We start from the raw sequence: 21,529 nt of genomic DNA on the forward strand, positions 1-21,529 counted from the left end.
CCCGGTTTCAGTACTCCCCACTGGATGGGGTGGCTAGTCCATTGCAGGGTTACCCCAGCATTAAATTTGCCCCTACCCATTAATTATCTTATACACCTGGGTGGAGAGAGGTACTGAAGGAGTAAAACACAGTAACCCCGGCCAGGGCTCGAACCCGGACCACTGGATCCAGAGTCCAGCGCACTAACACCGCGCCTCCCATTTAATTTTTTAGTTCACGATGAATTAAGGTCTAAATCAGACTATAACAAGGGGGGGGGGGGGGGGATATATAAACGCAGCCGTTTTATCAAGTTAGTTTCCTGTAGTCTTTCTTCTACCGGGCATATGAAGTGTGTTAGAGCGATTTTCACTTGTGTATCGAAAGTAATTTGTGTTTGTTCTTAATTTTTTCATTACTTCACTAAGTGAATGGTCTAAAAACTTCGTGCCGCTTTCTCGACCAATAAGAAGTAAAACCATCGTTACCGCTCGCACACGTTTTCCCGCGCTTTGCGCTGGCTACAATTGTATCAGTTTTCTTCTAGTTTTGATCGGTTTACTGGATTGTCTGTGTCCTTTGTGATTGGCCAGAGTAATCATTTCGGTTTTGGTATTATGTCACTCAATCGAAAACAACTTTTTTTCAATCTTTTAAAATCAAACCTAGTCTGGTATATTCCGCCGTTAGAAAAATAATATCAAACGTTTGTGTATGTTAACTTTACCAGGAAAATGTTACCCCGAAAATCACGCCCTCCTTGCTCTCCAGTTAATGGCGTGTAAAAGATTCAAAATAATGCCCACAGAGGGCTTAAACGAGAGAAGTACTGGGCCTGAATTCCCCCGGGCTCCGTACAAGGACGAGGTTTTCTTTTCCAGAAGCTGGCCACAATGTTTAGAGAATAAACAAACTGTTTCTAGAAAAATCTTAATCCTAACCACCTGTTATTTTCTTTGTCATTTGACGACACTGCACAGCCACGTTTGAGTTATTCAAAGTTCAAGCGTGCTTCCAAGCACTTTGCAGAATGCGGTTGTCACACAAACGTCAGAATACCTAGGGAAATTAACATATTCTGACTTCCGAGAGGTCAATTGCGTCTTTAGTTCTGTGTAAATGACAACCCAACCGTTCTCATTTCTTATTTATCAGTATCTCTTAAGATATAAATCGGTGCACCCTTCTCTATTCTCCGTCTTTGGCGAGTGCCCATTCCCTAGGCCCATTGAAACCGAACAAGACTATAGCTGAAGACAAAAATCAGAGAAAACAAAAAGTTGTTTCACTATAAACACTATTTAACCGATAAAAGTTTTTGGCATGTCGACTGAAAAGACTTTGTATTGAAGGAATAGTAAGAATGATTAGGGTAAATAGGTTCGTATGATTATTTGCACATGTTTACGAGCTATGTTGACGGAAAGAACACGACACGTTGTTCTCGCTTCAGTGTCAAGCACATCGATGTTTGCTCTGTGTTTCTAGGCAACGCATGAGGTGGTCAGAAGGTCGGTTTTGCGTCAGGCCCTTGTTTACTGAATTTAAACATTCAGAAAGGAGAGTCTTAACAATGCCGGTACTCCAGACCACTTGATATGTTTTTTGCAGGCCCGCCCTCTTCCGTATTTGTTATTTTACTGTGCAGACTGGGAATGTCAACATTTCCTTCACAGGGCATGTGTACGTGTTACGAGTGTGGGTCCATCTATTTCTACGTTCTTTTCTATCTGGATGACGTCATCATCCCGAGCAAAACGGTAGTTGCTAGCTTTGTATGTAAACATATAGAAGCGCAAAACAAAATTGTGAAGGTCTGGAAAAATGAACCTAACTTGTTGCCTGCATAGAAATGAAAAATAATTTTTAAAATTATAATATCAAGTATAATATAAAATCACAGCCAGATGTCTCCAAGTTTGTCTAAACCTTTGCCAAATGATTTGATATTGCTATTGTTTTACCTTAAGCAAGATAGCCTCTGATGATCGTAATCCGTTTTATGGATTTTTGATTTTGTACAGCTTTCCGAGTGCTTCTAGTTTCTACCGGAATTTACACGAGCTTTCTTACGCCTTGTTTAATAACATTCTGCTAACTCTGGAGGCAATGTCAAGGTCAGGGAGACTGGGTTCAAGGGACCTAGGTTAAACCACGAGTGAACATTTAATAGTTCACTTTCTTCAAGACCCTTCTTAATCTTAGCAGGCTCCATAATGTCTCAAAAAGTGAGCAATCAGTGTTTGGGATAATAGACACTTTCTCATAGACATTTTAATATAAAGTTCAGTCATTGGACTAAATTTAGTAACCATCATTACCTTTAGATGTCTGCGTTTACAATGTTCACGTATAATATTAGAGAAACAATTCACAAAAACGTCGTCAGTATATCTCGTTTATCCAAAGTGGGTGTATCACTTTCAAACAAAAATTTAGCTCGGGAAAGGTCTATATTGAATGTGTTTTACCTGTTGAATAGGGATGTTCAAGAGTGATGGCAAAATAATGAAAAAAAGCTCTTTATTAAAGCCTGTTACTGGCTCGAAATTATTGCAACAGGTGCGACAAGGGTGGATGTAAGGTGGAAACATTCCATTGAGTTTAAAATAGCAAAAAGCAGACGTAAAAATTCAAAGTATTTTTGGAGCATCGCAGTTTAATTGGCGGGCTCATTGTGTATTCAAGTTTCGTTACAGTTCCAGTGCCAAAATATTGCGGTCACAATATCGATCTCGGTGATTTGATATTGAAGATTCTCCTTCGGTGACGCACGTCATTCGAGCCCCTCCGCGATATGAGGCACTCAGATAAGGGTTGACCTCTTAATTAAATCTGATATTACAACACTGAAAATAACAACAATCGTTAGCTTGACGGCTGCGTCGAAGAGACGCTTGTTTGCACAAATCAGAACAGCAAGGAATTGAAGCTGGTTTGTAAACACGCTGCGGGGACACATCTCAAAAGAAAAGAAAGTGAACTAACGCGTATTTGAATGCAATCTTTTGTCCACCCTTCCGTGGGAATGAATTAAGGTAAGTTGAGAAGATACACAAGTACAAAGCAATTATCAATCAGCGGACACTAGAGGTAACCTAAAGAAAGTGCTTTTAAAAACAGCTTTTTTCGAAAAAAAAATATTGACAGAAACATGTTTGTGGTTCATGTGGATGGAGTAGTTGCTTTTTGTGACGTTTTAACGTTAATATCAAGACGATATTCACAAAAACACTTTCTCAAATCTTAATTTAGAGAAATGCGTTGTTTGAACGTTTGCCATGTCACCAAAGGCAAAATTACAGTGCCAAGTTTGAAGGCGTCGCAAGATGTTTTCACTTTTCCACTTTGTGGTTTTAAAACACACAGGAATTCCGTTTCAACGTGGAAGAACTTTGAGATTTTAATGCTAGCTTAATCGGTTTAGCAGTCACTAGAGACACTAGAGCCTATTTCTTATTACGTCACAGCGAATTGTATTTTTTTAAGGTAATAATACTATATTTAATGTTGTAATAAAAACCATTAGGTCCGGTGACAACCGCAGAATCCTACGATGTTGCGAATGTATACAAAGTTTGCCCGCAATTAAAATTTACTGGTTATTTATCTTAGTTATGAAAAGCGTAATTCTTTTTTGACAAATTCGCTAAAACGAAATGCGTGATCGAGCAGTAATTTGGCAGCCTTTTCCATTAAAATTGGCGATAATGGGATCACTCTTTTATCCATGAGAAAGTTATTTCAGGATATTGTAACTTGTTGTTAAAACTGATATTCTTGTTATAGTAAAGATGACTCACTGTTCAGAGTAAGAGAAAGCTTTTTGTGTCACACAGAGAGCCAAATATCGATCATGAACTGACTTTGAACGAAAAAGATATCTACAAAACAAAAGCCGATTGATGATTTGGCCGATAACCTCGTCGAACGAGTTAACCGCAGAGCACACGATATTCAAACAACAACCTTTACCAAAATACAAAGCTAAGCCAATAAGTAAACCTGTCAAAACTAAGCTTTATCGTTTAACGCTCCTGACCAAAATCGTGCTTCTTCCCCAGCAATCGTATAATAGTTTATTTTTAAACTAATTATATCCTTTTGTATTCTTATACATCCAGTTCAAATTTAACAACGAAAAATTGCGTGAGAGACGGTAGTTAATGAGATTGTAATTTATTTTTTTCAGGTCATTTAAACTGTGATTGTTCCTTCGATAAGAGAAAAGCTATAGTCAACGGGGACTGAAGGACAGAGAGAAATAACACCGTGTCACGAACTCTGAAATCTTCCTAAAATGACGGATTTTTTCAGCTGTAATGATAACACGGGACGATACATCTTCAACATCTTTTTCTTCTCTCTTATTGGCGCTTTGGCCTTTTTACTGATGTTCCTAGGTGGATATTTCCTTTACAAACGACACAAGAAAGAAAAAACGCGACAAAGATTGCTGTACCGAAGCCGCACGAACACAACGAATACGACAAGCACGATTTTATCGGGCAATGGCGTCGGCAGCCAACTTTCAAGTAATTTTATTCTGGGCCGGCCACCTGCAACGGATGTAGTTTTGGGTGTTTACGGCGATGAAAACTCCAAAAACGCCAGGACTGCTTTTTACGAAGAGAAAGGTTGGAGAGGGTTTGCGTATTGAAAAGAAATTTTGAAGCAGCTGTGGTGTAAACCAAGGCGGCAGAATCGAACGTAACGATTCGTTTGGCCGGATTTCGTGGTTTGGCTGATAAATCGATGACAAACTAAACATGAAACAGTAAATTATCGGCCTCCATTTTGGCGCTAGACCAATACGGTCAACAAACTTGAGAAACTTTTATCCAATACCGTCACCGTACTCAGTCTCCGCCAAGAGATCCTCAGGTGAAAAGAAGAGGGTCTGATGCCTAATATTTTATAGTCAAGGAGACGCTTTTTATATCATGGTCCTTGTATCATTTGTAAGAGATAAAAATAGTTTTGTCAAGTCAAATCGTCATATATAAGAACATAATTTCGTTCAAAAGAAACAAAAAAATGCCATTTTAGGCAAAAGAAACATGTTGACCAATTACGGGCAAAATTTAATTATCCTATTTTAAGGTTTAAACTATGGAATGGAAGTTTGTAACCGGATGGTACGCAGGAACGCAAAAGACCTCAGCACGTACGACTTCAAATACTGCATGTCACAGAGGAGGAAATACTTTTAAGAGTTAATATGCTTAAGTAGCTTAGCTAAGTATTTTAAGTGCAAACTGAGAGCTCTGATTAATCACAAAGCGCCTTTACTGTGTAGGATAGATAACCGGAGCTTCAAACCGGTTTATCGTAAGGCATATAATTGCTTTTTCAAACTATTCTAATTTTCTCAGCAAAGTAGCTGAGCAACTGTTGCCCAGATTTTTTTAAACTCCTCGGTCAGCAGTTGGTTGTACAGTATTTAAGGTTTCCGCATGCTGTTCTGATATTGGTTGCTTTTCTGGGCGACATTGGAATGCGAATTTGTGTTCAATTATATTGAGTCAAGTCGTTAGTAAAACATTTTTCTGTTCATAAAAACAAGCGGAAAACGATCGCTAGTTGTTTCGCCTGTTACATCATCTAACTGCATTTTTACTTAAACATATGCTGTATCTTTTTATTTATCAAGTTGTATTATTCTACTGTCGTACCTGGAAAACTACAGTCGACCTTCTTCTGGTACATCTGGCGCCCTTATGTCTCGATAAACCGTCTGGGTATCCATACCAGCGCGTGGCATGGCAGGTCTAAAAAGAGGAAAACTACACGAAAACAATTTGCGGGAAAAAAACTTACAGAAAGAGTTTGAGGATTTGAGGTCAAGCTTGAAGTTATCAGTGTCGACAATTGACTTGATAAAATTAACAAACTGGTGTAAACCCTAGCCTGATAATACTGTGGCAAGAAGACTTTTATTGAACATAAGTGTAAAATAAGGTTAATTGAATTCATATTATCGCTACAAGTTACTATAATTATCAGATGTGATAATTGCACAGATAACGAATACCCCAGTGATATTTTGCAAGCCTTGCTTAATCAAAACCGGACAACATGTTACAGTAGAAACGTTTACCGCCTAGATTTTAATTTGACTGATCTAACCGGTCTTATTCGAACTGAATATAGACAGAAACCGATAGTGTTTAAAACACTTTGACTTTAAAATGCCTATCAATGCTAAGCAATGTATATTTTTTTCTTTTTTAAGTAAAAACCTTCTACATGCATTTTAATGATAACTGTTTTCATATGTCTTATAGGGACATGGTCAGCGTTCAGCCGCGCTGCTGGCTTTTTTCTTTTTTAAAATCCTTTTTTTAATAAATGTTTTTTTTTTTTTTTTTTTTTTTTTTTTTTTTTTTTTTTTTTTTTTTTTTAATTTTTTTTTTTTTTTAGACCCCTTTATATTTGTTGTCCCGCCTGGTCTTCAAATAAATGGCACGCAATGCATGCAGAAGCGATGACGTTTCACAAGGGAGTCTTAAATCATTTTCAATAAATTTGACAAAACATTAATGTAAATAAAAGTAGCTGACAACTTCTGTGTCGAATGCTCGTTCAAAAAAAAATGTAGCGTGACATCCGATATACGATATGCGATACAAGGTCAAACGCTGATTTGAATTATTAACATTGGCCTTTTGTTTGAATGGAATTAAAGATTTCTGTCTACTAAATCTAATAGAACTGGTCAAGTATATTTTGATTTTTTCGTTTTTATACTTTGTATTAGTCCTTTCTAACTGCCCGGGAGTAAAAAAAAACGACCACCAAGAAATTTCACGTTCTAGATGCAAATCTTTGTTTATCAAGCTGTAATTTCTTGGTGGCCGCTTTTGAGTCACAACTTTGCGAAAAATGCTTCAGTGTTGAAGGACTGCGGGCGACCAGCAAAACTGAGGTAAAGGCAGGTATTTATGCTTTTAGTTTATCTGGCAAAAAATGCAATGCAAAATGTACCCGTGTCTCTGACTCACGGATCATTGAATCAAAGTTTCGCTCAAAGTCCTGACTCCCGAATTATGTTCTGCTGGCCTTTCTACTCTACTACAAAGATATGAACACGTCCTTAGCACCTTAGGCATAGGCACTAGAACAACTGATCGATCAGTCTCCAGACTGACAAAACTGACTAGTCAGCTGCCTGAGACCTGCCTGAGATCAATAGCCTCCAGCCCGGGGAAAAACAACCTGTATTACCATGGACCATTGTTCTTCACCTACCAATTTATTTTCCTTTAACAGCGGCACCGAAAGGAACAATCACCAACTACAGTCGACCCAAGGTAGAATAAGTAAGTAAGTTGCCTTATTTAAAAAAAAACACGATTTGGATAAAGCTACAGCTTGTGGGGTCGTGTAAATTAAAAGTATTAAAAGTTAAAAATTTTACAATTAATTAGCTATTTACATTTGTATGATTTTAAAATTAGTAAAAGTTAAAAATTTTAAACTTATAAAACTATTTACATTTGAATTAATTTAACTAGCGTAAAAGAGTAACTTAAAGTTAGTGGTTGACACAGATAAAACTTTAAAATTGAAATAAATAAAATCCGAAGTCCTTCGACGAGGTCCTCGACGTGTCACATACCAGATCCTATGGTGGGTAATGTGTCATATATGCATTGCACGAGCTTCAACACGGCGAATATTGCGGCTCTAACAAAACTTTGATATGTCTAGAAAGTTTAGTAATCTCTGTAATAATCATATGCTATTTGGCGCTATGGAAACACGCGGGCAATTTTTCTTTTTCTGTAATATCAAGCTGAGAACTCGTTTCAGTTGACCAGCGGACGCTTTTTTCCAAGAGTGCGTAGACTGCTCTGCGCAGATACGATGCAAGGAACGCCTGGCTGAGATCTTGTGGTAAACAGCAAGTATCACATCCTTGGCAAAACATGGAGAGTTTGATATGGATGTTACGGATGTGATGGATGTGATATAAGTTATGATAATGAAGCAATATAGCCAGATAAATAGTGCACGTAATTTAGATTTTAATCGATGGGCGCTGGAGCATCTCACCGCAAACACAGGAAAGTTGAGCTGCAGAAGTTTCAAAGTTCTAACAAGACTTCAAACTTTCGCGACGTAAACAACTTTCCAGCTGCACAGTCCGAGCCCGAGGAAAAGACAAATTTCACAGACATGGAAACGCTCTCCGTCATCGCTGAGGCAGAGAGGAATGTAAATGTCTTGAAAAGCCATCTGTCGGAGCGAACTCTTGCGAGCAAGAAAGCTGTGACGTGCTGTGTGGAACTTCTGAAGTTTTCTTGCTCCATGGATGAAGACGAAGAGATCAAAACAGCTGCTTTGAACTTTGTGATGGAGAATGACATTCCACTACTAATTTTTCAGGTTTATGGAGCTCTGTTAACAAAGTATCCTGATGCAGTGAAGTACGATCGAGAGAAAGATAAAGTAATTGAATTTATTGATCTTTTTGTCTACATAACTTAACATCATAACTTTTCATGTCGGATCCTTTCGTAGATCTTGAAGGACCTATAAAGATCTTTGCAATTTTTTGCTGTGACCTTTGCAAGATCCTCATCATGTGACGGATCTTAAACCTCTAACGAAGAACATTATCTTTATAAAGGATGTTTGGCAGGTCTTTGAACAACTGTAAAGATGCTGCAAGATTTTTTTCTATGGTTGCCATGGGTGCTACTTGACCTGATAAACACACTTAAAAAATATTTTATTCATTAGCTTTCATTTATACATGTATGCCTTCCACTGACAAAATTGTTTCTTTTTATTCTTTGAAATCTCCCCGTAGGAAACTGAAAACAAATATGTAACTGAAGAGCTACAGCAAGCCCAGGATGTTTTGAATGTATTGGCTGGTTTTACTGTGAATCTGACTGATTTTCCTCAGTTGGCTGTGAAATGTGGCAGTACAGGACTTATTCAAGTGTTCTTGGAAATGACTGATGCCTTAAAGGATTCTATACCAGACATGATTCCTTTTGAGGTAAAGATCACAGTTGCTCAGCTGTGTCAAGGGTAACATACAATTGTTGCATCAAATTTAGTGTTGATCGATCATGCATTTATTTTAGGAAAAGATTTATCAAATTTAAAACTCAATTTTGAGGAAATTATTCAAACAATGTTTGATTTTTGTTTTATGTCAAGTGTAACTAAAATCATAAAAAATTTGGTTTGATCTTCATATGTCAAAAAATTCTGAAAATTTTGAAACGTTCAATAATCACTAGGTAAATAACAAAATCATTTTTGTGTTTATAGGATCCAGAAACAAAAACAATAACACAGTTTACATCTCGTGGTAGAACCTTGTCAAGAGTGCTTGGATTACTAGTTAATCTGGCTAAACAGGTTTCAAACAGGACAGTCTTCATAGACAGCAATGGAGTACAACATCTACTGCCATTCCTTAAATCACAAGCTACTGCATATTACATCAAGAGTTTATTTTGCCTGGCATATCTCATTGAAGAAGATAATAATGAAACAATAATGGCAGATGCTGGTATGGAATAACATTTACCTGAGAGCGTTTCAGTTGTCAATGTTGTTGGTTAAAAATTGTTTAAACCAGTTTGATTTTCATTTTCCTTTGTTTCAGATTATGATAATGAATATGACACAATGAAAAAAAAATTAAACTACAACTTCAATACTGATAACATTAGTATAAATATGGAAGAACCAATTAGGGTAATAAAAATCTGTTAAACTTACTATTTTTATATTCATGGGTATATTGTGATTGAAATTTAAACTGTTTATAAATAAATGAAACACTTTTTTATAAGTAAACCCTGACACCAAGCAGAAGTGGAATGTCTCTAACTATTTTGCTTTTCCCAATCCCCTGGAACTGTACATACGTCTATATGGACACTGTAGTTTGGGCAAAAAGAGGGGAAACAGCCACTATTTTATTGGATTTCCAACTGAAATTAAAAAAAGATTGAGATTAATGAAAAGCATCCACAGTAATGCCCTTGCAAATAGGGAATATAGCTAGCTATGTACATTGTACATACACAGTAATCTACATGTATGATAAATTTATTTATTTTTACTGCATTTAAGATGTTTAAAATACCCGGTAATTATTTTATTTTCAGAGCCCATAAAATTTATTATTGCCATGTTGGAAAAGGCAAGCAAGTCAAGTACTCGTGATTACCTTGGATTCTCTGCCAGTGACATAGCTGATGGTATAAGTAAACTTGCTGTTAATGAAAGCAACAGTAAGCAAGTAAGATTCATACTTGTACTTAACCAACATACCGTATTTACTCGATAACCGCCGCGTCTTTATTTTCGGTATTTGTGTTATTTAAAATTTGTAAAAAAAAAAAAAAAAAGATCTTTTACACAGATGAGGCTTCTCTCACTAGTGTGGTTTTCAGGGAGGTCCTGAGATAAAAAATAATGGCATAAAAAAAGGTTGGGTGGTGTTTTGGGGGGGGCGTAAGAAAAAAAAAGAATTATATTAAGAATTACTGTTCTTCTTCTTAATCACCACCATTATCGTCACCCCATTGTCATTGTTGTCATCATCGTTGTTGTCGTTATTCTCAAGGTAATTGTTGTAATCAATTAAACTGTCAATTATTTTCCTCTTACATCTGCATTTATTAAACAAATCATGCTTGAAACATGAGCTACATGTAGTTATTGATCTTATAAATTTTGTGGTTTTCAAAAAGCAAAACCCTTCAAAAGTTCTTGGCACTGTAACCAGCTTTCCTAGTTTGTTAATTATATAAAGAAGATAGTTATTTGACAGTACATGTAAACACATCCATTTATTTCAGTTTGGTTTAAATGGAGGAATTCCTACCATTGTTAACATGTTAAAGACTTCCCAACAAGATTCAGAGAAGCTCTGTGGCACTAAGGCCCTGTGGATGTTGTCATTTGACATTACCAACAGGGCACTCATCAAAGCTATCCCATCAGCCATTGAGACACTGCAAAATTTGACAAAGCATCCAAATAAGGATGTTGTGAAAGCCTCACAAGGTGTCCTCTGGGAAATTGAGAGGAACAGAGATTTCACAAGTTCTGGTAAGTGTGAGCTGCTGTGCTTTGCATTTTAATCAGACAACAAAAGTAAGTAAACAAAGTTATCAGTTTCTAAAAAATGTTGTGCTGCATCAGCATGCAAGTGAAACACTTAGTTGATTCATCTGGAAGTTGTTAAAGGTAAATAAACCCCTTGCAGCAAATTGTGAAAAGCTGACATTCGAACATTAGCTCTTTGTCAGAGCATTGACCATCAAGCATTAGCCCTTCATCGGAGCACTTTGCTTTGTCGAAGGGCTAATACTCAAAACACAGCATTCAGAATTCTTTACCCAGGTTTATTTACATTTATCAACTTCCAGTTAATATTAAATAATCAGCAGGAGATGTTTTCTTAGCTTTGTGTTTTAATCTTGCCTTTCGAGAAATTGGAATGAGTTTACAGAAAAGATGTAAACTGAAGGCACTATAATACTATATTTTTTCATTATTTTTCATTTCTCTGTAATAATTTAGATGCCTTTGGTAAATATTTGATCCAGTTGAACCTCGCTAATTCGTGTTTTTTTATTAAACTTAATCCTCCATGATTCTAATGGACTTCTATTCTTATTTCTAATAAAAACACCCGAAAAAAGAAATATATATATATGCATGTGTAATTCCTAAACTGTGTGTATTTATTTATTTTTAGTTCCTACAAAAACCAAGCACATTATGATCAGCTACCAATGGGACTGCCAAGACACCATTGTTCAAGTGAAGGATAAACTGAGATCAGCAGGATTTAATGTGTGGATTGATATTGAGGAAATGAAGGGATCTACACTAGAAAGCATGGCATCTGCTGTTGAATGCTGCACTGTTTTCCTAATGGCTATATCGAGGAAGTACTTTGAGAGTCCAAACTGTCGTGCTGGTAAGCCTGAAGATATCACACATGTAAAATTTAATAATGAAGAGTTTTACCACAACAGATTCCCTTAATATTGGTTAATGTGGAAGGTGCCATAATAAATGATACCATAGACTGTGCGAAAAATTTTGTTCTAAGAAAGGGGACTTGTGTGTGCATGTAATTTTGGGTTCTTTCGTGTTGACTTTGGAGGGGGGGAGGGGGTAGTGGCTGGGCAAGGAGGCATACACTTTGAACAGACTGACACGTTGTGTGGGATTTTCCAAAATGATGTTTTGCACAAAATGGTTACTTGATTATCGCCTTGGAGCCAGTACTTTTCTTTCTTCCAGTACCACTAATTCTTTTGCATCCCCTTCATTGGTGACATACATGTACTAAATGTGAAAATTTTCTTTGATTTTTACAGAAGCGGAATATGCATATCAGCTACGAAAACAAATCATTCCATTGATGATGGAACCTCGTTTTCATCCAAGTGGCTGGCTGGGTATTATAATGGGTACCAAGCTATGGACGGACTTCAGGGAAGCACGGAACTTTGAGGCAGGGACCAGTCATCTCATTAGAGAACTGGGCAAGGGTGGAAAATCTCAAGGTACGTTTTTTGCAAACTTCATCCAACTTAAAGAATCAATACAATACAATACATTGTTTATGTGGTCAACACTAGAGGTTCGATGCGCCAGAATGGTAGCAAAATCGCGGGAACGCACCAGCAGTTACAGGAAGCCACAATGAAAATAAAAAAAAATAAAATAAAGTGAATAAAGAATCAATTTTACGTTCACGTTGTGTAATTAAGTTATAAACTATTTGATCATTACCTCCTTGACCCACATATAGAACAGGTTTAACATAGAAAGTAGCCACCTCCACCCCCCAAGTTGTGACCCTCCAGAAGTTTCCCTAGTTTCGGAACACCTACCATAGTTTGATTTGTCTTTTCCTATGTTCTAGTTTAATTACCATAATCCTAAAACAAAGAAAAATAAAATTCAAACTAGATTGAAATGATTGTGGGCTGAAATTCAGTTTAAACTTTTATTTCAATGCAAGCCGTAGTACTAGCTACTACTCTGCTTCCAGGGTCTGATTTGAGGTCTTTTTATTGTTGGAGTGACCATTAAATCCCTTTACTTAAGGTCGCGGGGACCACAGATGAATAAATTATGAAAGATTCGACCTATCCGCAGCTGTATGGATGCGAGCAAGAGAAAAAGAATTGAATCGGATGTTGGACTAGAGGGAATAGGAGGAGAGAACCCACCTCAGAGTGAAGAAGCGGATAAGCCAGCGGCGTTGTCCCCCCGCGCACTAGGGGCCTGGATTAGGCACGTTGGTGTGGGAGTGGGTGTGATAGGGACGCCAGACGCCGCTGCAAGAGGGGCACCGCCCATGCACCGGCGATGGACTTCGGCTCGCTTATAAATGCAAATGATGAGCCTAAGGTGTCCCCCGCGACCTTAACTTGTAAGTTCTTACTTGATGTTGACAGGCAACGAGAAAGACAAATCAAAGGAGGATGACCTAAAGAAGACACTAATGGCCTACAAGAAAAAACACAGAAGTATCTATGTCTACCTCTCTGAAGGTGAGAAACTTATCAGGAGCCTGCGGTCCTTTCTGATGTCTGGTCAGCTGGCTACTGAGGCAGCATATTGGAAAGCGGACGCTCTTGTTGCACTTTACACCAAGATACCTGATCAAGAAAGCAGGACTCTAGTGGTGAACTTCTTGATTGATGTAAATCTTCACGAGACACTGATTGACATTGTGAGAACTCTTCGACAAAAGTATCCCCAGGCATTTTCGGGAGAAAAAAAAAGTGAGGTGTCCAAAGACAATGAGGAAAAGAAAATTAATTCAAAGAAGAAAGCAAATGCAAAGCCAGGATCTGGGGACGATAAACAAGCTGAGGTAACATGTATGAAGTGTAAGAGGAATGTGATTGAGTTTAAGGATGTTACACGTGAGAGTGTGTAGCTATCGATATGCTGGTCCTACCAGTATAGAGGACACATGTCAGATATGTGCCTAGAGTAAATGACGTACCTCACCATGAGTCCCCTGTACAGCTGTTGCTCAGTGGTTGAACATCTGACCTCTGTGTGGAATCATGGGTTTGATTCAAAACTCGGACTTAGAGTTTTGTTTGTTCCATGCTCACAACAACAAAAAATAAGGGTAAGGCATGGGATAAGGTTTGTTTTAGATGAAAAACTGCCATTCTAAGTACTGGACTTAGTCACTAGGGCGATCAGGGATATCCATCAGGGTTGGCCAGGGTTTTAAAGTATACGGTATACAAGGGGATTTTAATCGGGTATAAAACTGGGCCTTATATGGGTATAAAGTATACTGTATTTTTCCAAATGTCGGTATTTTGCACGATTTTGAGGGGACATATTGGGTATACTGGGTACAGGTTTTTCAGGTATATTGGTATACCACTTACCCCCTGGCCGACTCTGATCCATTAAGTATGAAGATAGCATAATTTATCAGTTTTGATTTAACTGCGATATTATGAGAATTACAGAGAAGGATTTACACTAGCGTTCTTTATCATTTTGTGTATTTTTACTCCAGGTAAAGTCAGAAGCAAATTGGGCCTTGGAGGTGATGTTATCAATATCAATATCCATTTTAAATCTCACTGATCTTCACGATGCCTTCTGTGAGGTTTGTGGAAATGTAGGACTAGTCAAGGAGTGTTTAGAACTGTCAGAACAACTGAAGAAGGGTACACCTGAATTTAACGACCAAAAGGTATGTATCAGTACAGGGCATGCAAGAAACATTTTTCTTTATTTGAAACAAGTTGACTTCTAACACTTCAATACATCAAGACTAGAAAATCGGGATGTCATGCATTAAAGTTCGTCCGAACTCTAATCAGAATTGGTCGTGTAGCTTTTGTAACTGGGTGTAGAAAAAGAATGTTATTGGGTATTTTAAAACATCGGCTTCCAAATTGTCCTCCAAATGTTAAATTACGCCTAAACCATCGTTTGTTGCTATGACAACTGGAAGGTGCACTAAAAGTTGGTGTTTATCGAGAAGCGAAATAATCCACTACAGTACCCTTTTGGGAGTATAATAAAGTGAACATCTAGATTTTTCTAGCTTTGCGAGTAACTTTAAGCTCAACTGTATTTACAGCTCGTAGGTGTAAAAACTGCATGATATCAATTCTGCTCAAATGTCACTTGTGACATTAAAGTAGATTTATTTTGACAAATGAAAGATCATCGCAGTTATATATGTATGCAACTTAAGCAGTTGCAAAAGAAAGCCTCAATAATGAGATTCGAACACATAACCTCTACGACACCGATGTAGTGCTCTTACCAACTGAGCTATCAAGCCAACTGGTTTACTCTTTTGAAGTCCACTGAAATTCTGCTCTTCGTACCCACTTCTCTGTACCAAACCTTCCCCACTCTACTTTCCTCCTATTACTAAGTGTCCCATTATGTTAGGTGTTCCGTTACCTACGTAATAGAACTGCGACTGTAATAGCCTGTGAACAATCTTTCTTAGGGCTGGGGTGGAGGTGGTGAAGGAAGATCTTATCCCTTCCCTTCCTCTCTACCCCCTGCCCCACCCATGAGAAAGCTTGCTCACAGGCTTTGACAATTTGTATTTCAGGGTTGTCTAACGAGTGCCGAAGACAAAGACAATAAATTTTCCAGACAAGGCCACTTGATTTTCGAAGTGCTAGGAGTGCTTCACAACCTTTCCAAACGAACCAACAACAAGAAATACTTCGATAACAGCAGTGCTGTAGAGACCCTGTTGAGCTTTTTCAGAACAAAGTTTCCTGTGTACAGAATGACTGCGCTTCTCGCCTTGGCTTACCTCGTGGATGAGAAAAACAATCATCTGATAATGGCTAGTGAAGGTAAACTATCATTAAACAAGGTGGAACCTCATTCAAAAGAAGTAAAATTATATGCAGGGCTCGTACGCGTCTTGAAAATCCTTGAAAACCCTTGAATTTCAGGAGTTCGATTTCAAGGCCTTGAAAGTACTTGAAATTGGTTTTCGGTATTTGAAAGTCCTTGATTTTTTTTATTGAACGTCAAAAGGCTTCAAGGCAATGAGAAGACCGCTAAAATGAGTGATTTTTTTAGTTCTTCTAGCAAGCACATCAACGGCACAACAGACTGAAAATCGTTGATTTGGGGTAAATTCCATGAAAAAAATTCCTTGAAATTTCCAAAAAGGGTCCTGGAAAGTCCTTCAAAAGTCCTTGAATTTTTGACCTGAAAAAGTGTACGAACCCTGTTTTAATATGTTAGTTGCCGTTTTATTTTTAGGTAATAACACACCTCTTCTCATCATCTCATATGGGACATAAAACTACTAACAGCAAATCTCACCCACTTTTCTTGTGGAACATATTGTGTCTCATACCAGATCGTGAGTGCAGATGATAATTTCAAAAACCTTTTATACGACTTTATTTTAAATGACAACTCATAAATAATCCTTTATAGAACCAATCAAAGACATTCTGAAGTTGCTGGACAAAGCAAGTCATTCTGCTGACCGGCGCAGTCTGGGATTTTCGGCGACAGAAATAGCTCTTGGACTGATGCATGTTGCAACTAACGATGGAAATAAGAGAATGGTATGATATGCATGTATTAATCAGAATACATCCCCTGTATTTGCATCCCATCAAGCTCGCAGAATGCTCAATGGTGGGTGGGGGGAGGAGGTTAGTGGTTAAGAGTAAGCTAAACGGCTGCTACATGTAGTTAGGCCGAGCGATTCCGATAATAGATTGAATATATAGATAGCGGCAGAAGTACATGTAGCATTAGGAAATTCTCTCCCTGCATTAACTTTTTACTCAGTTTCTTTTTTCTTTCACTCTTTTCTTCTCTCTCTCTTCACCTTCAAGTAGATAGTTTATGAGTACAGCAGACCTGTTCATCTAGTAAGCAAGAATGTCCCGAAAGAATGTCCCGAATTAAAACCAAGTTCTCCCTGTAAGAATGTCACAAAATGCATGAAAAACCAGCGAGGAGTATTTGAAACTGATGGTGGTATAAGGCTTGAAATAAACGTGCAGTATTTTCGCTTTTCTTGTGAACCGATTTTTGCACGGGTTTCCGAAGCCTAGCCAATTTATGTTAAGTGCATTTCACTTAAATCTATTTCACGTTAATGCATGCGTTAAATTAATGTAACATTTTGTTACCAGATCGGCCAACTCGGTGGTATTCCTATGTTGGTTTCCATGGTAAAAGGTCCCGAGGAACACGAAGAGGAGAGAGTAGCGGCAATGAAAGCGTTGTACATGTTATCATTTGACGAGGCCAATAAAGAAATGATTAAAGCTGATCACGATACCATGGCACTGCTGCAGAGTCTACAGCAATCAAATAACAAGGAAATACAGCAAGCGGCGTCTGGAGTGATATGGGAAATACAGGGGAAAAAAGAACATTCGGACAGCTCAGGTGCAACTTCATTTACTTTAATTCATACTCTTGCAAAGAAAGATTCAATCAGTGATAAAATAGTAAAATACCTTTAGACAAGGTGAGGATTAGTGCAGGATAGTAGCACTATATTTGCAGAGGAATAACTACAGTTGGAATACGAAAACCGTGAGCACTTTTATTATACTTTGAAAGAGAAAGTCGAAGGGCAAATATCTCTCAAATTATTGGTAGAGATAACCAATTGGCTCCTTCACTGTCAATTTGTTTTTATTTCCTGCAGTTTCAGCTTCCATTCGATGGTTTATTTGCAGAGATTTACATATCCAAGATAAATTAGTGTTCACGGTTACTTGTAAAGCTTGTGACGTGCTCCACAAAAAGAAAGTTTACACTAGTCTTTTCACTCTGCACATAAAATTTGTTCTACAAGTCAGTGTTATCGCTCTTGCACGTACTCGATATCTTTATCGTCTTATTTCTTTTCGACCAAAAAATCAAATAAATAACCACTATAGAGAGGTTTGAAGGCCTTTAGCCAGGTGGGAGTCCAGGAGTCGCATGGACGGCCACTTTTCAGAGAAAATTAATATGAATAACTGTACAGAGTTTTTTTTAAGCAAATTTGGAAATCTTAAGATACCTTTGCACTTATAACTGCAGAAAAACACCTTGCATGCTCCTCAGGCCCTCCTATGGGGACAAAGTCAGGCCAATTTGGACTCCCACTTTTTAAATCCTGGCTAAAAGACTGGAGGTTGGACTTTAACCTTGAAGGGAATTAAGCGAGAGGATGTCTGCAGGAATTACAACAGGGTCTGCCTTTTCAGAACAGGGGTGTACAGCAAACAGCAGGCACTGTAACTCCACGAGAGACTGAAACTATGACGCATATTTGATTGTCTCCCGTGACAGACGGAAGCCAATAACACAGTAATAACCACAAGCTAATGGCCCTATAACCGCATGCAGTCAGTTTGGGTTTTGTATTTTTTTTTTTAGATTCTGAGGAGCACGTGATGATAAGCTATCAGTGGGACACACAGGAAACAATGCTCCAAGTGAAACAGGATTTGGAAGCTCAAGGATGCACGGTGTGGATGGACGTGGAGCAGATGGAGGGGTCCATTCTGGAAACCATGGCAAGAGCTGTGGAGAAATCGTCTGTGTTACTCTTGGCAGTGTCACGTAAATACCAGAACAGTCCCAACTGTAGATCGGGTATGTACTTTGACAATGACACTCTTTAGCATGAGTTGTGTTGGTCTGCTATGAAAACGAATACCTGATTTGTGACATATTGTAAAAACATACATACATACAAAACGTTAATGCTTCGCCCACAAAGATACAAAAATCTGACTTTTTTAGCTTATTGGTCAGGTACATGTAAATACGACTTCTGAGCGATGGATATCTCTGAATCACAACCAGTTGTAAAAAGTACAGCGAAGTGCCTCTAGAGCAGAAACGCTCCGTACCAGTCCTGCTTTGGCTCTCCAGCTTTGGAGAGAGTTTTAGAGGTTTCTATCTCAGGGAAGTGTCCGCGTTAGAGAGGTTTCCATTTAAGAGAAGTGTGGACCTTAGGGAGGTGTCCTTAGGGGGCTGTTAGAGGTTTTATCTTAGACAGGGCTGTGCCTTGGAGAGGTTTCCCGTTGTGGAGATGTGTTCATCTTAGAGAGGTCACTGCCTCATGGACGTGTCTAGGTATTGAGGTTTCCTCTCCTACAGACGTATTCAACTTAGACCGGTTGTCATCTTAGAGAGGTGTCTAGCCTGTAGTAGTGTACACTTTAAGAAGTTTTCACCTTAGAATAGAGGTCACTGTCTTAGGGAAGCTTAAAGAGGTACATTCGCCTTAGAGAGAGAGTTCCATCTTAGAGAGGTGTCCACCTTAGAGAGGTGTTCTGCTGTTAAGAGTGTGTCCGTCTTAGGGAGATGTTCACTTTAGATAGATGTCCACATATGAAGAAGATGATTTAGATGGCTGACGGCACTGCACAGAGCTTACAAAGCTATCCGTTGAAGGAGGTGTAGACTGAATGTTCTCGATGTTTGCCGTATTTATTTATGTGTAGAGGCGGAATATGCTTATCAGAGAAGGAAACGCATGATTCCACTGATGATGGAATCAAATTACAGTCCTGATGGCTGGTTGGGGATTGTCCTGGGCTCCAAGTTGTGGATGGACTTCAGAAAAGACCCAAGCGTTGGAATCCAACAGCTGAGTAAAGAAATATCAAAAGCAAGAGTCGGTATGCAACCCTTATAAATGTCAATTTATTTTGTGTTTTGATTTGTAATTTTGTAATAGTCTGGTACCTTATATCTGACATGTATTGTCTTCCACCTGCTTCTAAAGCCCAATTGGTAGGTAGCTCGTCGCCAAAGACAGCTACAAACGACAAGGTTTTACGTTGGAAGAAAGAAGACGTCGCAAAATGGCTGCAGGATATTGGTTTTGCGGTGTAAGTGACAAGCTATTATAAATCGAAATAGTGGAGCTTTATTGCCGACGTATGTAAGCAAGGGCTACTATCTTCTACCATTGTATAAGAAGTCAGTAAAATAAGAAGACGTCAGTGGCCCAAGTGTCCACCAAGAAATCGGAAACGATAAATATAGTTTTATTTGTATCAGTTGTATCAAGTCAAACTCTGATAAACTTCAGATGAATTTTTAAAGGTATTCTCAGTTCGTGTTTCATGTAAGTACGACTTGATTTACACCCTTTTCGAAAAGAGAATGGCATTTTAAAAGGGTAAACTGTTTTAGAACAGTCAAGAAGAGTTTATTCATATTATTATATCATGCATGTATCTTTGTCTTTAAGAGGTGACAATAAAGTCAGAGGAAAGCTAGATGGTCCGTTGTTGCACATGCTCAATGAGTTACGTAAAGAGGTTAGTGGATTATGTCATGTATGAGCCCTAACGTAACAACATGTGACTTATTCACATTCCTCCGTGTAGAATTAATCCAATCAGATGTGAAATGGACGAAAGAATGTGAATTAATTAGAAGAAGTCACACGTTTGGGCTCCTTGCTGGAACGGTTGCGAAGGTTACGTGGATTGTCAGCATTTGTCTTTATTTCATACTAATGTCTTTTATTCGAATAAATCAGATCTTTGCAACAGTTTGTGGTGTTTATAAAAAGTATTGAAGTTCTAGACGGACAGGGGTATTAGAATGGGGAGGAGGGTTTTAAGAGGGGGCTATTAGAAATGTTTTACGGTATAAAGGTATCGACGAAACAAATGAGATCAACCAAACATTTTTGTAAGAAAATTTCTCACTTTGCCTTTCTAGAGCCCTGAATTCTTTTACAACTCTGTCAAAACAGACCTGGGCTTTCCGACGGTGATAGAAGTTTTACAGTTCACCAGAGAGCTGAAGGAACTGCTGGGTTAAAACAAGACAATTTGTCCCGTGTCACGTGTGGGACAATGCTGTCACATAGGATAGTTATTGCACTTTGGAACATGGTTTCATTTTATTAACCCACTGCTGCGTCCCGTGGGGTACCTAGAGCGTCCACAGAGGGCCTTTACACTTCACTCTCTATCGTAACATGCTCTAAACTTTATTCCACCAAAGACCTATCTTTTTCACTGGACAGTCACGGACGTACTATTTATGAGGTCACTACAACAATAACATTTTAAAATTGTTTTTATTTATATAGGTAGATGATAAAACGTTGAAAACAAAATCTCATTGTAACAAAGTGCACATACACGGTTTGAAATACTAAGGTGAAGACCTTTCTAAAAATATACCTTTGTATTTAATGTACTGTGGTTCATACACATTCAGGTATCTGCTATTTAATTGGACTGCTGTCAAAATTCTCAAGTACGGCATCACGTCCTTCATCACGCCATTTCAATGTAATACCATCCCTTAGAGTGGTTTAATAAGTTTGCATATTAGTTCAACTAATCAGGCGGTTCATATTTACATTTTTATATTTTGTAAGGTTTTTATGTGCATTTTGTTACGTCAAAAGGAATTGTACACAATCCTTTCACAGTTGGCGGAATTGCGCTACTTCCCGCAACCCGTGGATATCAGCTCAAATAAATCTTTTTTTCTTAAAAATAAAAATAAAATCACTTTAAGTGT

At 38.1% G+C, this 21,529-nt stretch overlaps 1 protein-coding gene and 1 long non-coding RNA gene across 4 annotated transcripts; both read left to right on the forward strand.

Moving 5' to 3' along the window:
- Positions 1–1,401: 1,401 nt before the first annotated feature.
- LOC144644063 (uncharacterized) lies at positions 1,402–6,240 on the forward strand. The gene is made up of 2 exons (XR_013569021.1): positions 1,402–3,018; positions 4,173–6,240. It is a non-coding gene; the product is annotated as an uncharacterized LOC144644063 (long non-coding RNA).
- A 1,443-nt stretch (positions 6,241–7,683) lies between these two features.
- LOC144644064 (uncharacterized) lies at positions 7,684–21,525 on the forward strand. Of its 3 annotated transcripts, none has more exons than XM_078503473.1 (17): positions 7,685–8,434; positions 8,799–8,993; positions 9,272–9,515; positions 10,120–10,253; positions 10,816–11,068; positions 11,721–11,945; positions 12,352–12,525; positions 13,441–13,862; positions 14,535–14,714; positions 15,597–15,849; positions 16,448–16,581; positions 17,161–17,419; positions 18,404–18,622; positions 19,480–19,656; positions 19,752–19,869; positions 20,235–20,304; positions 20,714–21,525. In XM_078503473.1, the coding sequence occupies exons 1-17, from the start codon at positions 8,018–8,020 to the stop codon at positions 20,813–20,815; spliced, it is 3,576 nt and encodes a 1,191-aa protein (XP_078359599.1). In that variant the 5' UTR covers positions 7,685–8,017; the 3' UTR covers positions 20,816–21,525. The 3 variants fall into 3 exon arrangements, with proteins under 3 accessions (XP_078359600.1, XP_078359599.1, XP_078359598.1); XM_078503472.1 differs by having other exon boundaries at positions 7,686–8,434; positions 12,352–12,540; XM_078503474.1 differs by lacking the exons at positions 19,752–19,869; positions 20,235–20,304; positions 20,714–21,525 and having other exon boundaries at positions 7,684–8,434; positions 12,352–12,540; positions 19,353–19,620.
- Positions 21,526–21,529: the final 4 nt, after the last annotated feature.

This window comes from Oculina patagonica, chromosome 2, assembly GCF_052425735.1.
Source record: "Oculina patagonica isolate OP01 chromosome 2, crgOcupat, whole genome shotgun sequence".
Classification (NCBI taxonomy): domain Eukaryota; kingdom Metazoa; phylum Cnidaria; class Anthozoa; order Scleractinia; family Oculinidae; genus Oculina; species Oculina patagonica.